Source organism: Jaculus jaculus, chromosome 4 (assembly GCF_020740685.1).
Source record: "Jaculus jaculus isolate mJacJac1 chromosome 4, mJacJac1.mat.Y.cur, whole genome shotgun sequence".
Taxonomy (NCBI): Eukaryota; Metazoa; Chordata; class Mammalia; order Rodentia; family Dipodidae; genus Jaculus; species Jaculus jaculus.
The window spans coordinates 17,656,077-17,671,749 of NC_059105.1; the positions used below are offsets into that span (position 1 = coordinate 17,656,077).

Below are 15,673 nucleotides of genomic sequence, written 5' to 3' on the forward strand. Positions count from 1 at the left end.
CAGGGAGAAACAGGAGTTCAGTCATTTTCAACCACATAGCAAAGTCTAGGCCAGCTTGAGCCTAGGCTAAATGTGACCTTGTCTAGAAAAAAGAAAAAAAAAAAAAAAGAAGAATTTGGATTCATCAGTTTGACTGACTTTGTCTTGTTTTTATTTTTAAATGGGAAAAATGGTATATTTGAAGCTGATATATTTTTCTGTTGCAATATTGATTTCTATGTCATAATTTGGTTGGAGTCTTATTATTTAGTTGGGGAAGAGGCTTTTTAAATTAGGAATTTGTCTAAGGCATACATTGCAAGGTTTAAAAGTATTTTGTGAAAAATATTTGGCTGGAGAGATGGCTTAGCAGTTAAGGTGTTTGCCTGCAAAGCCTAATGACTAGGGCTCGATTACTCAGTACCCACATAAGCTAGCTGCACAGGATAGTGCATTTATCTGAAGTTTATTTGCAGTGGCTGGAGGCCCTGATGCACCCATTCTCTCTCTCTCTACTCTCTCTAACAAATAAATTTAGTTAAAAATAATTTTTTTAAATGTTTTTGGTTTATTTTTATTTATTTATTTATTTGAAAGTGACAGAAAGAGAAAGAGGCAGATAGAGAGAGAGAGAATGGACACGCCAGGGCCTCCAGCCACTGCAAACGAACTCCAGACATGTACACCCCCTTGTGCATCTTGCTAACGTGGGTCCCAGGGAATCGAGCCTCGAACCTGGGTCCTTAGGCTTCACAGGCAAGCGCTTAACTGCTAAGCCATCTCTCCAGCCCTAAAGAGAATTTTTTAATTGTATTAGCAAGGGGGTACATGCATCTGAAGTTCACTAACAGTGGCTGGAGGCCCTGGCATGGCCATTCTCTCTCTCTCATTCTCTGACCCTTTCTCTCTCAAATAAATGAATAAAATATATTTTTTAAAAATTAGCCAAGGGCAGGAGAGATGGCTTAGCGGTTAAGCACTTGCCTGTGAAGCCTAAGGACTCCGGTTCGAGGCTCAATTCCCCAGGACCCACGTTAGCCAGATATACAAGGGGGCGTATGCATCTGGAGTTTGTTTGCAATGGCTGAAGCCCTGGTGTGCCCATTCTCTCACTCTGTAGTCTTAGGCTGTCCTCAGACTCACAGCGATCCTCCTACTTCTGCCTCCCAAGTGCTGGGCTTAAATGCGTGCACCACCACGCCCAGTTCAGGTGTAAATATTTAACAGGAGATTCTGTTAAAAGATGGCATGCCATTTGATACACAGAGTGGATGCGGGCACATGTGCTCACATGTGGGCTTAGCCAGAGCTGAGCCAGCCTTCACTGACTCTCGGGCAAACCTTTGCTGCATGTGTGTCATGGTTTCTCTGCTCTCAAAGGGTTTGTCTCCAAGAATCTCTGGGTTATCAAACCAAACTTCAGACAGGCCTGCAGAGGGCCCACATCCTGAGGCCCCCTGCCTGCCACATCCATGAACTCTGCGCCCTGCTGGAGCCAAGGACCAAACCTCAGTGGGGAGGAAATGCAGCCCCAGGACAAGGCAGATCCTGCCCCATATGAGCAGGCCTGGACTTTGTCCTGTGTGCAAAGCAAATACAGCCGGGAAGCTGGCTGTACCAAGAGCCACGTAAGCCTTCTGACCTGTTTTTGTGTGTCAGTGGATCAAAGATTGGGACAGAGGTGGAATTTGAACTGGCAGCCTGCCCCTGGTATGACCTTGGGGTTTGGGCCTGGGGTATAGGGTCTGAGACAGGTGGATCACCAGGATCCTGCTCACTGCCTCACATGCCTTGGTCACTTAGCCTGAGTCCTCTGCTGGCCTTAAAACTCAAGGCCGCCAACAGGGGCAGCGCATAACTGGCCTCTGAGCCGTGAGGTGATTCATAGGGCTGCAGGGTTTCTACCCTGGTGGCCATGGGAGCCAGGAGCAGTATAGAGTGGTCATGTCCTAGGGCCACTGTGGGGCTGTGGCTTTGGTTAGAATGAGAACCCTTTCCTCCCTATGCTCCCAGCTCCAGGGGGAGCCCCTGCCCCAAATGTTAAGTTGGGCTTCAGCCATTCTGCTCTGCTCTTGGCTGAGTCTCTCACTTCAAGGCCTGGTTGCAGAAACTGGCTCTCTGAGCTGGGCGTGGTGGCACACGCCTTTAATCCCAGCACTTGGGAGGCAGAGGTACGAGGATTGTCGTGAGTTCAAGTTCGAGGTCACCCTGAAACTACATAGTGAAATCCAGGTCAGCCTAAGCTAGAGTGAGACCCTCAAAGAAAAGAAAAAGAAACTGGCTCTCTGCCTCCTGAGTTCTTTCTCTTCCTGACTGGTTAAGGAGGTCTTCTCCAAGTGGTGTATGCCTGCATTATTACTCTTATTCCTGACCTGCTGTTCCTGTAGATAGCCTGCTCTAGAACACCTGGCTTCCAGGGACAGCCACTCCCAGCCCCTTGTTCCATAACAGGATGGATCTTCCCTTCAGCCTGCTCTGATCTGGATCACGCGGGCAGCTCCAGAGAGCAGGTGAGACTATGAAGTTGGGCTGGGGAGATTACTCAGTGGTTGAAGGCATTTCCTTGCAAAGCCTATTGGCCCAGGTTCAATTTCCTAGCATCCACATGTGCGCCGTGGACACAAACCACTACGAAGTAGACTAATGGTCAGGCTTGGATGGGGAGGTCAGCCAGTGGGCCTGTCTAAGAGAACAAGTTACGTGTGGAGCTTGCCATCTCCTAGTAGTCATATTGGCACAAAGCAAAGAAACAGGTTAGATTAGGTTTTTGGACTATTTGGTTTTTTGGTTTGTTTTGGTTTTTCAAGGTAGGATCTCACTGTGTAGTCTCAGGGTGGCCTTGAACTCACAGCAATCCTCTTACCTCTGTCTCCCAAGTGCTGGGATTAAAAGCATGAGCCACCACGCCCAGCTTAGATTAGTTGTGTTTTTTTTTTTTTTGTTTTTTTGTTTTGTTTTGTTTTGTTTTGTTTTTCAAGGTAGGGTCTCACACTAGTCCAGGCTGACCTGGAATTCACTCTGTCTTCTCAGGGTGGCCTTGAACTCACAGCGATTCTCCTACCACTGCCTCCTGAGTGCTGGGATTAAAGGTGTGCGCCACCATGCCCGGTTTAGATTAGTTTTAATCATATTCTTTATTAAGGCCAAATTTTTATTTCAATGGAAAATTATTAATAAGGCAATTTACATTTTTATAAAACAGACCCTCACTATTTAACCCAGGCTGGCCTCAGACTTTCTATGTAGTCCAGGCTGACCGAGAATTTACCATCTTCCTGTCTCAGCTTTCTGAGCTGAGATCACAAGTGTGAGCCCCCAAGATCCCGCAGCATTTTCCATTCTGTTTGTATGCCAAGTTGCTAGATCCTGTGAGGAATTTAGAGCTCAATTCAAATAGTAAATTTTCATCGGGAATACTTCTTATGGGACTGGGGAGATGGCTCACTGCTTAAAAGCGCTTGGTGCACAATCTTGACAACTGGAGTTCTGACTCCCAGCGCCAGCATGAAGTTGGATCCAGTATCACATTTGCCTGTAGGAGGCAGAGTCAGGAGAATGCTGACGTTTCCCGTGGAAGGCAACGGAGCGATCCTGTCTGCCGTGAAAGCAGGGACTGGCAGTCCAGTGTCGCTCTCTGACTTCCACACATGCACCGTGGCACACACATGTCCACACACACAAACGCACACGCACAAAAGAAATGCTGGCTACGTGTTTATGTTTCGTTGAATTTACAGTTGTAGAAACATGCGCGAGGCCTGTGAGATGGCTCAGTGGGTGAAGTGTTTGCGGAGTCCGCACAAAGGCCCGAGTTCGGATCCCCAGCACCAATGTAAATGCTAGGTGGGTGGGTGTGATGTCCCACCAGAAATCCCAGCACTCAGGGTGCCTGGAGGGATATTAGGCAAATCAGTACACTGTAGGACATCTGATGTTAACCTCTAGCCTCCACACACATTCACATGCATGTGCACACACATGCAACTAACTACACACATACAAATACACATAATGTACACCACATATACTACATACGCAAAATAACTTTAAAAAAACATTCACGTCTTTGAATGCTTCTGGATATATTTAAAAGTTATTCAGTAACTGATTTTTGACTATCCGTTCAATTTCAATCAATAAGAATTTCAGGGATTTCAGATCCCTTCCTCCCACAAAATCTGACCTCTCTGCCTTACTTTTGCTTTGGAAAAACATTGCTGTGTTTGATTTTCAAGCTTAATAAAAAAGAATTTCAGGGGGCTGGGGAGATGGCTTAGTGGTTGTGGCATTTGCCTGCGAAGCCTAAGAACCCAGGTTCGATTCCTCAGGACCCACGTAAGGCAGACGCACAAAGGGGCACATGTGTCTGGAGTTTGTATGCAATGGCTAGAGGCCCTGATGTGCCCATTCTCTCTTTCTCTTGTTTCTTTCTCTCTCATAAATAAATAAAATTTTTTTTGTTTATTTATTTGACAGCAACAGACAGAGAGAGAGGAAGAGGCAGAGAGGGAGAGAGAGAATGGGCGCACCAGGGCTTCCAGCCACTGCGAACGAACTCCAGATGCATGCGCCCCCTTGTGCATCTGGCTAACGTGGGTCCTGGGGAATTGAGCCTTGAACCTGGGTCCTTAGGCTTCACAGGCATGTGCTTAACCACTAAGCCATCTCTCCAGCCCTAAAAATATTTAAAAAAAAAAAAGAATTTCAGGGCTGGGGAGATGGTTTAGCTATTAAGGCACTTGCTTGCAGAGCCTAAGTACCCAGGGTCGATTCCCCAGTACCCACATAAGCCAGATGCACAAGGTGGTGCATGCGTCTGGAGTTCATTTCCAGTGGCTGGAGGCCCTGGTGCACCCATTCACTTTCTCTGTCTGCCTCTTGCTCTTGCTCTCTCTCTCTCTCTGACTCTCTCTCAAATAAATAAATTTAAATTAAATAGAAAAGGATCTCAAAATAAACGGGCTGGGAAGCTGGTTCAGAGGTTCACAGTACTTGCTTGTGGGCTTGGGTTCAGTTCTCCAGCATCCATGTAAAACTGGACAGGCAGGCTGGAGAGAGGGCTTAGCGGTTAAGGCATTTGCCTGCAAAGCCTAAGGACCCATGTCACAGTGGTTCTGGAGACATCCGTCCCCTCACCCCCTGGCTGGGAGCTGGCTGGCCACCTCAGCTCTCCGAGGCAGGAAACCGGGTACTCCGCCCACTTGGACCTTTCTTACCCGGGGAGACCCCAGTTCCTCCCACAGCCCCTTTGGTGTGTCTGCCCACGCCAGTTTCTAGCACAGTGAGGTGTTTCCCTTTGACCAAGCATCTACTCGGGGAGGGCCATGTCACCAGCAGCGGGCCACGTTTTTGCTCAGGAATAAATGCTTTCACTCTCAAAACGTGGCACTTGTATCCCCTGTGAAGCAGCCTTAGCTGGGTGGCTCAGTGGCCGGTGGAACCTGAGGCCCTACCTCCTGCAGTGCCCGGGGCGCCCCTCCGTGCTGGGGACCAGGACTCGCAGGACTCGAATGACGCCCAGGCCACTGCATGGCAGAGCGGAGCTGCAAAGTCGGGCTCCCGCGCCACCACGCTGCAGCTCAGAGGATTGTGTGACCAAGCTTTCCTGGTTAGCCTGGCAGCGTCCCTCTGAGATTCCCAACTAGTCCTCCTCCTGCAGCGAGCCCAGTGGCCATCAGAAGGCGCTGCAGGACAAATTCTGGGGCTCATGCATGGATTTCCTGCCTCTGCTGGATCAGGCCCTGGGCCCAGCCAACACCTGGATGATGTCACAGCTGACATAAGACTGGGCTTTGAGATGTGAACCCCCCCATACACTGAAATTTAGGTAGTTCTTTTTTTAAAACAGGTTCTCATATAGTCCAAGGGGCCTTGATGTGTAACTAAGGATGACCTTGAACTTTTAAAAATATTTATTTAGGGCTGGAGAGATGGCTTAGTGTTTAAACACTTGCCTGTGAAGCCTAAGGACCCCGGTTCGAGGCTTGGTTCCCCAGGTCCCACGTTAGCCAGATGCACAAGGGGGCGCACGCGTCTGGAGTTCGTTTGCAGAGGCTGGAAGCCCTGGCGCACCCATCCTCTCTCTCTACCTCTATCTGTCTTTCTCTCTGTGTCTGTCGCTCTCAAATAAATAAATAAATAATTAAAAAAATATTTATTTATTTATTTATTTGAGAGAGATAGAAAGAGACAGAGAATGGGCCTACCAGAATCTTCAGACACTGAAAAGGAAATCCAAACACATGCACCACCTTGTGTATCTGACTTATGTGGGTACTGGGTCGAACCTGGGTCCTTAGGCTTCACAGGCAAGCACATTAAACACCAACCCATCACTCCAGCCCAAGTCTTAACCTTTTGTATACATTTTTCACTTATTTATTTGTGTGTATGCAAGAGTCTCTTGCCACTGCAAATGAATACCAGATGCTTGTGCTGCTTCTTGCAGTTGACTTTACATGGGTGGCTGTGGAATTGAACCTAGGCCAGCAGCAGGCTTTTCAAGCAAGTGCCTTTTAACAGAGCCATCTTTCTAGCTTCCTGACTTGAACTTTTGATCTTCCTGTCTCTACCTCCTGAGTGCTCGAATTTCAGGCAAGGGCTATCATGCCTAGTTTTACACAGTTCTGGGGACTGAAACTTTATTTATTTATTATTTGTGTGAGAGAGAGAGAATGGGCATGCTGGGGCCTCTAGCCACTGCAAACGAACTCCAGATGAATGCACCACCTTGTGCATCTGGATTATGTGGGTCCTGGGGAATCAAACCTGGGTGCTTTGGCTTTGCAGGCAAATGCCTTAACTGCTAAGCCATCCCTCCAGCCCCAGACTGGCCTTTTGATTTCAAAGGTTTATTTATTTATTAGAGACACAGAGAGGGAGAGAGATAGAGAGGATGGCCATGCCAGGGTCTCTAGCCACTGCAAACAAAATTCAGATGCATGTGCCACCATGTGCATCTGGCTTATGTGGGACCTGGAGAATTGAACCTCAGTCCTTAGGCTTCACAGGTATGCGCCTTAACAGCTAAGCCATCTCTCCAGCCCCCAGACTGGCTTTTTTTTTATGCAAGGGGTGAGGGAGGGAGGGAGGGAGGGAGGGAGAGAGAAAATTGGCATGCCAGGGCTTCCGGCCATTGCAATTGAACTCCAGATGTGTGCATGTGCAACACTGAAAGCTTGCATCACTGTGCATCTGGCTTAGGTTTAACCTGAAGAGGGTACGTGAGTCCTTAGGGTTTGCTGGCAAGTGCCTTAACTGCTAAACCATCTCTTCAGTCCCTTACTATCTTTCTGACACTATTCCAGTTACTAAAGGGGATAATGACTTTATCCTTGAGTACTTCAGACTTGAGAAGGCTTCCTGGAGAAGGCACTCCTTGACTGAACTTCAAGACAAGCGGTGTTAGCTAGGGTTGCAAGGGCCTTGCAGAGAGAAGAACAAGTCTCAAAGTCAAAGACACAGTCACTGAGGGAACTCCAGGAGTTCAGGAAGGTTGGAGTGTAGCCAGAAGGTATGTGGAGTTAAGCTGGTGAGAGTCTATCAGAGAGGGTCCTGGGTCTTATTTAGTTTGGAAAAGGCTTATGGCTGGCTATGAAGAATGGACTGGAACCTTGTGAGCTGGCAAGCAGAGTGTCAAGTGAAAAAAAAAAAAAGAGTAGATGATCACTGGGTAACAGAGCTAGGAAGAGAAATGAATGGCAGGTGTGAGCGCTGCTCAGGGGGGAAATGTGGTGGTGACTGGGTGTGAGGGAAGAAGAGAGTCAAAGGCATTCGCACCCAGGTTCCGCTTCAGTAGCTGGTGGGTGATGGGTGTCCTCACACAACGGCGTGCAGGCAGGAGACACAGGGGTGGGGAAGCAGCAGCGTCTGCAGCAGGTTGTCTCCTGAAAATCTTTCCAGTCAAGCTGCCCAGCCGGTGCTGTGTGGTACTCAGGAGGGAGAGCAGTGCTATGAGGATACGTTTTAGGTGCCACTGCTCCGTCCACAGCGGGGGGCAGCACTGCGTCCTCACAGGGAGAGCGGAGACTGAGAAGGCTGTGGGCAGAAACACAGAGGATGGACGCGTAAGAATCGAGCCCAAGATGGGGGAGTGGGGATCTTAAGAGGCAAAAGTAACCAAAGGTGAGAGCCAGGAGTGGTGGTGAATGCATGTGACCCCAGCACTCAGGAGGTGGAGGCATAAGGACATAGGATCAGGAGTTCAAGACCCTCCTGAGCTGTATAGTGAGTTTTGTCTTCATAAGACCTTGTCTCAAAAATAAAACAATAGCCAGGCGTGGTGGCACACACCTTTGATCCCAGCACTCGGGAAGCAGAGGTAGGAGGATCGCCGTGAGTTCAAGGCCACCCCGAGACTACATAGTGAATTCCAGGTCAGCCTGGGCTAGAGTGAGACCCTACCTTGAAAAACGAAACAAAAAAGGAATAGAAAATAAAACAATAACAATCATGGGGGTGGGGAGGAGGGAGAAAGAAAAAAGAAGAGGAAGAGAGGAGAGGGAGAGGAAGAAGAAGGGGAGAGGAGAGAGATCGAGATTCCAGGCATGGAGCAATCATCATCTAGGAGGAGAAAAATCTCCAGGGAAAGAGAGAGCTGAGCCATTTACCATACTGCCTGCCTCACAGGTTCAGGTTCATGCGAGGCTTAGTAAGGCTGTGACAATGACACACACAACACTCACGATGGTGACCCTCCCATACAGAATGCCATCTCTCAAAAGAGCAGAGGCAGCAAAGTGGCCTCCTCTCTGTTTTCAAACTTAAAAAAAAGAAACCCAGGGCCTCACTTGATCTAGGCACATGCTCTACCTCCGAGCCACACACTCAGTTCCTCAAATACTGGGAACTAGGCGTCAGCAAGGCCAGGGCTGGGACCATAGCTCAGTGGGGAAGTGCACACTTAGAATGCACTGAGGGGTCCCACCCTAACACTGCAAAGTTACTAAATGCCTGAATAAAATCCCAAGGTCACGTGAAGTACTCATTTGGGGGGGAGGGTTCCTGGGGAAAACTCTAAGCACTACAGTTAAACTTGGCTTCTCGCATGCTAGCACTCCAGGGGCTGAGTAATCGCGGTTTCTTCCTTGATGTGGGATGCAGGCTGGGGATGCAGCTCAGCCGGAAGAGCACCGGCCTCGTGTGCACGGAGCCCAGGCTTTCAGCGATGCCCACCGCCACTGTCTGTCTACCGGACAGACCGTCACCCGTAGTTATTATCCACACTCGGGGACTGCCCTGATTTGGCTGGAGTGATGAAGAAACCCGGAAATATTGAAGGTGGAGCCACTCAGGTGAACCCAAAGCTTGCAGATGGGTCCACCTCTCCTCGAGCAGGCTGCCACACCCACCCGCCATTCCCACGGGCACTGGGGATCCAGACACCAGTTCTGGTGCTGGCCGGGTGGGCACTCTGCCCAGTGGAACCCTCTCCTCAGTCCTGAGGCAAGCACTCCACTCACAGAGCTCAGAGCTCCCGTCCTCACTGCATCTTGCCTCACTCTATCCTGTAAGCAACGGTGTCCACCCTATCTGCAGGCAACTGCACAAGACCAACCACTGACCTCGATGAAGCAGTTCTTCACTGATCACTGGAGGGACAAGTGTGGAATCAACAACCTTAATATGTGGTCTAACCACCCACAGGCCTCAGGCTTTAAAGGTGTTTTCTCCACCAAAAAAAAAAAAAAAAGTTATATCAGAAACCAAGGAGAGGGGAAATCTTTTGATTTTTTTTAACTTATAAATGTGTAGTATTAACTATTCCAAAGGTAAATTAAAAACAAATCTTTAAGCTGGGCATTGTGGCGCACACCTTTAATCCCAGCACTCAAGAAGCAGAGGCAGGAGGATTGCTGTGAGTTCGAGGCCACCCTGAGACTACATAGTGAATTCCAGGTCAGCCTGGGCTAAAGTGAGACCCTACCTCGAAAAACAAAACAAAACAAAATAGAAAAATCTTTATATGGGGCTGAGGATGTAGCTAAGTTGGTAGAGTTCTTGTCTAGCATGCACGAGGCCCTGGGTTTGATGGCCAGCACGACATGAACCAGGCATGCTAATGCACTCCTGTAATCCCAGCACTCAGGAGGTGGGCACTGGAGGATGGAGGATCAGAAGTTCAAGACTTTTAATCCCACTACTAGGGAGGCAGAGGTAGGAGAATCACCATGAGTTCGAGGCCACCCTGAGACTACACAGTGAATTCCAGGTCAGCCTGGACCAGAGTAGCCCCTACCTCAAAATACCAAAAAAAAAAAAATATTATTAATTAATTTTATTGAAGACAGGTGCTCGCTATTGTTCAAGCTGGCTTCGAACTCAAGATCCTTCTAGCTGGGCGCGGTGACAAACGCCTTTAATCTCAGCACTGGCAGAGATGGGAGGATCACCGTGAGTTCGATGCCAGCCTGAGAGTACATGGTGAATTCCAGGTCAGCCTGGGCTAGAGTGAGACCGCAGCTCGAAGGGGGGAAGAAAAAATAAAAAAATTAAAAAAAAAAAGATCCTTTACCTCAGTCCAGAAAGTCGCTTTTCTAAGAAAACACTTTACCACAACCCGAAACCTGGCTCAGTGGTGGTGGTGATGGTGGGGATTGCTGCAGAGAGACATCCCTGACAACAGGTGGCGCTGTGCACTGCGCACACCTTCCCTAACATCCTTTCTCTCAGCAATGGCGGGTGATGCGATAGGGTCCGCTCTTAGCAAGGGGTGTCCACTTAGATGCCTGATATCAGGTGCAGAACGATGTCCCCAGCCTGCGGGACCTCTGACCTCGATGAGGACATGGAAAATGATAGCACGTTTTCTACCTTTGGGTAACGGGTTCGAGAGTCGGCGCGGAAGACTCAGGAGTGGAAGAGAATTCGCACCCGGCGTCAGGCGGAGCGGCGGGCAGCCCAGGGTCGGGCGGGGTCCTGAGCAGGCAGCGAGCCGGGCGGCCTGAGAGGGGGACTGACTGAGCGGCGCACCCGGGAGCCTGCAGGCGCGGCGGAGCGAGCGGGCCCTGAGCTGACACATAGGCTGCGGTGCCGGGAGAGCGAGCGAGCGAGCGGAGGGGAAGAGTGCGGGACGCAGCCATGATCACCTCGGCGGGTGAGTGCGGCCCCGCCACCGTCGCCCAAAGGGAGGAGCCGCCGCCTGGCGTTTAGCTGAGTCAGGGCGGGTGACTGAGCACCTCCGGGCGCTGCGCCGGCCTGCGTGGCCCCGGTCGACCTGGAGCCCACCCCAGGGGTCGGGGGCTGCGGGGCTGGCTAGCCCCACTGCGGGACTCCGAGGAATGGAACCGGGGGAGAGCTTTGGGGTATCCCTCTTCCCGCCACGGCCACACCCCCATGCCGGGACCCCGGGGGTCTGCCCCGGGCCGACCCAGGGCCGCAGGGAGTTTTTCTTCTCTCCTTCCGGTTCTTGGCGCCGGGGTCCAGTCCCGCCCTGCAGGTGCTCCGAGTGGAATGAGCACTCCTGTGTCCCCTCCACCTCCCCCCAACCCCGTGTCGTCCCCGGCCCGCAGGAGCCCCTGGTCGGTCCACCTAACTGTACTTAAGGATCGGGACGACTTGCGTTCTCCTTGGAGTAAAATCCGAAATTAGGTTTGAAATGGTTCATTTTTGGGTCCGTCCCCAGAGAACTCTGATGAAGACAACACCCTGTAGACAGCATATCAGACTGAGATCCAACTTAGTTCTTTGCTCAGGAGGTATTCTGTATTCCAGAAACAGCAGGTTTCAGTACAGTTACATAATTATGTAAGTAGATTCTTGTGCTATTTGATAAGCTGTAGGGAATCAACTTTAAAAAAAAAAGTTTTTATTTATTTATTTGCAAGCAGATACAGAAAGGACATGCCAGGATCTCTACTTACTGCAAACTCACTCCCGATGTATTGCTCCACTTTGTGCATCTAGCTTTACGTGGTACTAGGGAATAGAACCTGGGTCGTTAGGCTTCTCAGGCAAGTGCCTTGACCACTGCACCATCTCTCCAGCCCTAGATCAACTTTATGAAAAAAATAATTTATTTGTATATTTGCAAGCAAAGAGAGAGAGTGAAGAGAGGCAGACAGAGAATGGGTGCATCAGGGCCTCCAGCCACTGCAGACATACTCCAAATGTATGTGCCACTTTAGCATCTATCTGGCTTTATGTGGGTACTGGGGAATCGAACTCTGGTCATTAGGTTTTGCAGGCAGGTCAACTTGTAAGTGAGACTGTTAAGTTCCTTGCTACAGATGGATTTGCACATAGTTGTCCACAGCCTTGTGTTGTTGGGTGGGGAGGTCCTGGCTATTTACACACCTTTGCTTGACCTCTTTACTTTGCACTTGTCCCACAAGTATTTTGTTATAAACTGGTTATCAGAAGACTTTAATCTGTATTGTAGGGTACTCAAAACCATTTTAAATGAGGCTTGATTAAGGAAATTGGTAAAGATGCTGGGGTAGATGATTGTTATTTTCAAATACTTGGAGAAATGTCATCTGTACACAGAATTAGACTTTTGTCTCCAATAGATACAAATGATTGAGAGATGAATTTCACAGGGAGAGCTTTTCTAGTAAGCTGTCAAAAAAAACCAAAACAGTAATTTCTTGTAAATGTAGCTGTCATTTTATTTCAGATCCATTTGTTACCAGGCTGGCAGTATAACCTTTGAGAGTCTATGTTGATTGAACACCCATTTTCTGAGTGTGTAACTAAGAATATCTTTGGAATGGACCCCAACATAAACCACTTCATTTTGAACTTGGCCTACACCACTTTCATCTCTTGCCTGTGATGTTACAGGAACTTTCAGACTTTTTTTTTTTTTTTTTTTTTTTTTTGAGGTAGGGTCTCACTCTAGACCAGGCTGACCTGGAATTCACTATGTAATCTCAGGGTGGCCTCTCACTCATGGCAATCCTCCTGTGCTGGGATTAAAGGTGTGTGCCATCACACCCAGCCAACTTTAAGACTTTTGTCACCAATACCTCTCTTAAGTTCATTCTTCTAGCTCTTAAGAGTTTGTTTGTTTATTTTGGTTTTTCTTTTTATTTCAGTTTTTAAAAAAATTATTTTTAATTTATTTGAGAGCAACAGACACAGAGAGAAAGACAGATAGAGGGAGAGAGAGAATGGGCGCGCCAGGGCTTCCAGCCTCTGCACATGAACTCCAGACACGTGCGCCCCCTTGTGCATCTGGCTAACGTGGGACCTGGGGAACTGAGCCTCGAACCGGGGTCCTTAGGCTTCACAGGCAAGTGCTTAACCGCTAAGCCATCTCTCCAGCCCCTTATCTCAGTTTTTATTAACATTTTCCATGATTATAAAAAAGATCTCATGGTAATCCTGCCCCCCACACTTTTGGTTTTTCTTGAGACATGGTTTCACTCCAGCCCAGGGTGACTTGGAACTCACTTTGTAACCCCAGGCTGGTCTCAGACTCCTATCTCAGCCTCTTGAGTGCTGAGATTAAAGGCATGGGCCACTACACTCAATTTAGACTTTTCTTTTTTTCATGTATTTTATGAGAGAGAAAGAAGGCACACTAGGGTCCCCAGCCACTGCAGTAGGACTCCTAGGACTCCAGGTGTGTGCGCCACGTAGTGCACATGTGTGACCTAGCGCTTGCATCACCTTGTGTGTCTGGCTTATGTAGGACCTGGAGAGTCCTTAGGCTTTGCAGGCAAGTGACTTAACCACTAAGTCATCTCTCCAGCCCAAGTTTTCTTTTTAAGTCTTTAATCATGTAGTATTTCTTTACTTACTCCAGTGCCTCAATAATGTTTAGCGTAAAATCCAAATTTGTAATACTCTTTTCCTCACTACACACTGTAATGACTGAAATTTTTGTTACTTTCTCACCTATGTAAGAGTCCATGGACAGTCTATTCCCTTTGTAGATTTGTTTAAAATATTTTTTGTTCATTTATTTATTTATTTGAGAGTGACAGAGAATGGGTACTCCAGGGCCTCCAGTCACTGCAAACAAACTCGAGATGCATGCACCCCCTTGTGCATCTGGCTAACGTGGGTCCTGGGGAATCGAGCCTCGAACCGGGGTCCTTAGGCTTCACAGGCAAGCACCTAACTGCTAAGCCATCTCTCCAGCCCCCCTTTGTAGATTTTTATTTCTGAAGGTGTTCGTTTTTTAGTCTTACCTGGTCACTGTATTGAAACTTGCTGACTCTCCCTTAGCTGCCACTTTTGCCACGTTTTGTAATTACCTTATTTCCTTGCCTTTCCCTGGTAGAATTTTGGGCAGGAAACTTGTTTTCATAATTCATAGAACACTGCTAAGCATGTTGCAGAAGTTCAGAAGTATGCCTTGAATGTGATCAGTCCTAGAGTTGTTTGTTGGGGTTTTTTTTTTTTTTTCGGTTTTTCAAGGTAGGGTCTCACTCTGGCCCAGGCTGACCTGGAATTCACTATGTAGTCTCAGGGTGGCCTCGAACTCACAGCGATCCTCCTGCCTCTGCCTCCCAGTGCTGGGATTAAAGGCGTGCGCCACCACACCTGGCAGTCCTAGAGTTTTTAAAGAAGGGGTTAGAAGAGCCCTTGGTGAGAATATTCACTTTTCTATGGTGGCAGTAACAGTGTTTGAAGTCTTACCCTGAAGTCTTGTGAGAGTGATAGAATATTTGCTTACAGCTGTCACTTAAATTTACTGGGTCACTTGTCAGCTTCTGCTCCAACTCTTTTTGTCACTTTGTTTCTTGCCCTACAGCTTGTTTTGGCTTAGGACCTGAGCTGAGGATCTGTCCCAGGTGCTAAACAGGCCAGAGTCATGCATTCTCCCCTCCCCTGCCCCCCCCTCCTCCCAGGCACTTGTTAGTCACTAAAGACTGGAGAATCAGAGGTCAGTGTATGTGGTTAACTTTTTTCAAGAGAATTACCTGATAGGGAAGAGAAGCAGAGACTGGTGCTTACTTACTGGAATAAAATATGAAAGTGAGTGCATAGATTTAAAATAACATAAACATATAGAAAAAAGTAGTACTGACAAGCTTTAGAATAGTTTCCTATTCTCTTCTTTCTGATCTCCAAATGGAACCATTTTTAGCTTTGAAGTGATATCTTCTAGAATATGCCTCCATATTGATAATCAGTATTGCTATAAATTGAGTGACTAGAGAGATGGCTCAACAGTAAAAGGCTCTTGCTTGTAAAGCCTGAAAGTTTGGGTTCAGTTCTCTAACCACCTATGAAAAACCAAACAGAAGTTTTACAAGCATCTGGTGTTCTTTTGCAGCAAAAAGAGACCCTGGTGCGCACGCAATAAGTGGAAAACTTTACAAAGAAAGTAGTAGAAGGGGATTGTGATCAAAATAGATTATGTATATGAATGAAATTTGTGAATAAAACATTTTAAAATATAAACTGTTTTGGTCTGTCATCTATTCCACGGCAGTAGTTTGCCCCCTACCCATTGTTTTTTCTTTTATTTACAATGGAAAGGTTGAGTTATTGAAGCTTTGATTTATCTCTTCTACATGCTCTTTATTTAGCCTTGTTCTGGACATGTCATACCACCATATAGTGCCAAGTTTATTTATTTATTTTGCTTTTATACTTTTGGAGTAGTAATGTATTCTAGTTTTGCCTGCTAAATTTTGTACCTTTTCTCTTGTGGCTTCGAAAGACTGTTGAAATTCTTTGGTAACCTATACTTGCCAGGTAGAAATGGCTACATCTTTCATCTAAAATTACTTTGGTA

The 15,673-nt window shown here is 47.7% G+C and overlaps 1 protein-coding gene across 1 annotated transcript in view; it reads left to right on the forward strand.

The window, feature by feature from the left end:
• The first annotated feature begins 10,917 nt into the window (after window positions 1–10,917).
• Window positions 10,918–15,673, forward strand: part of Psmd1 (proteasome 26S subunit, non-ATPase 1) — a 96,721-nt gene continuing 91,965 nt past the window's right edge. Inside the window, exon 1 of the mRNA XM_045147534.1 lies at window positions 10,918–11,074. Coding sequence (XP_045003469.1) covers window positions 11,059–11,074 — 16 coding nt within the window. The 5' untranslated portion in view covers window positions 10,918–11,058. The remainder of the gene's footprint in view (window positions 11,075–15,673) is intronic.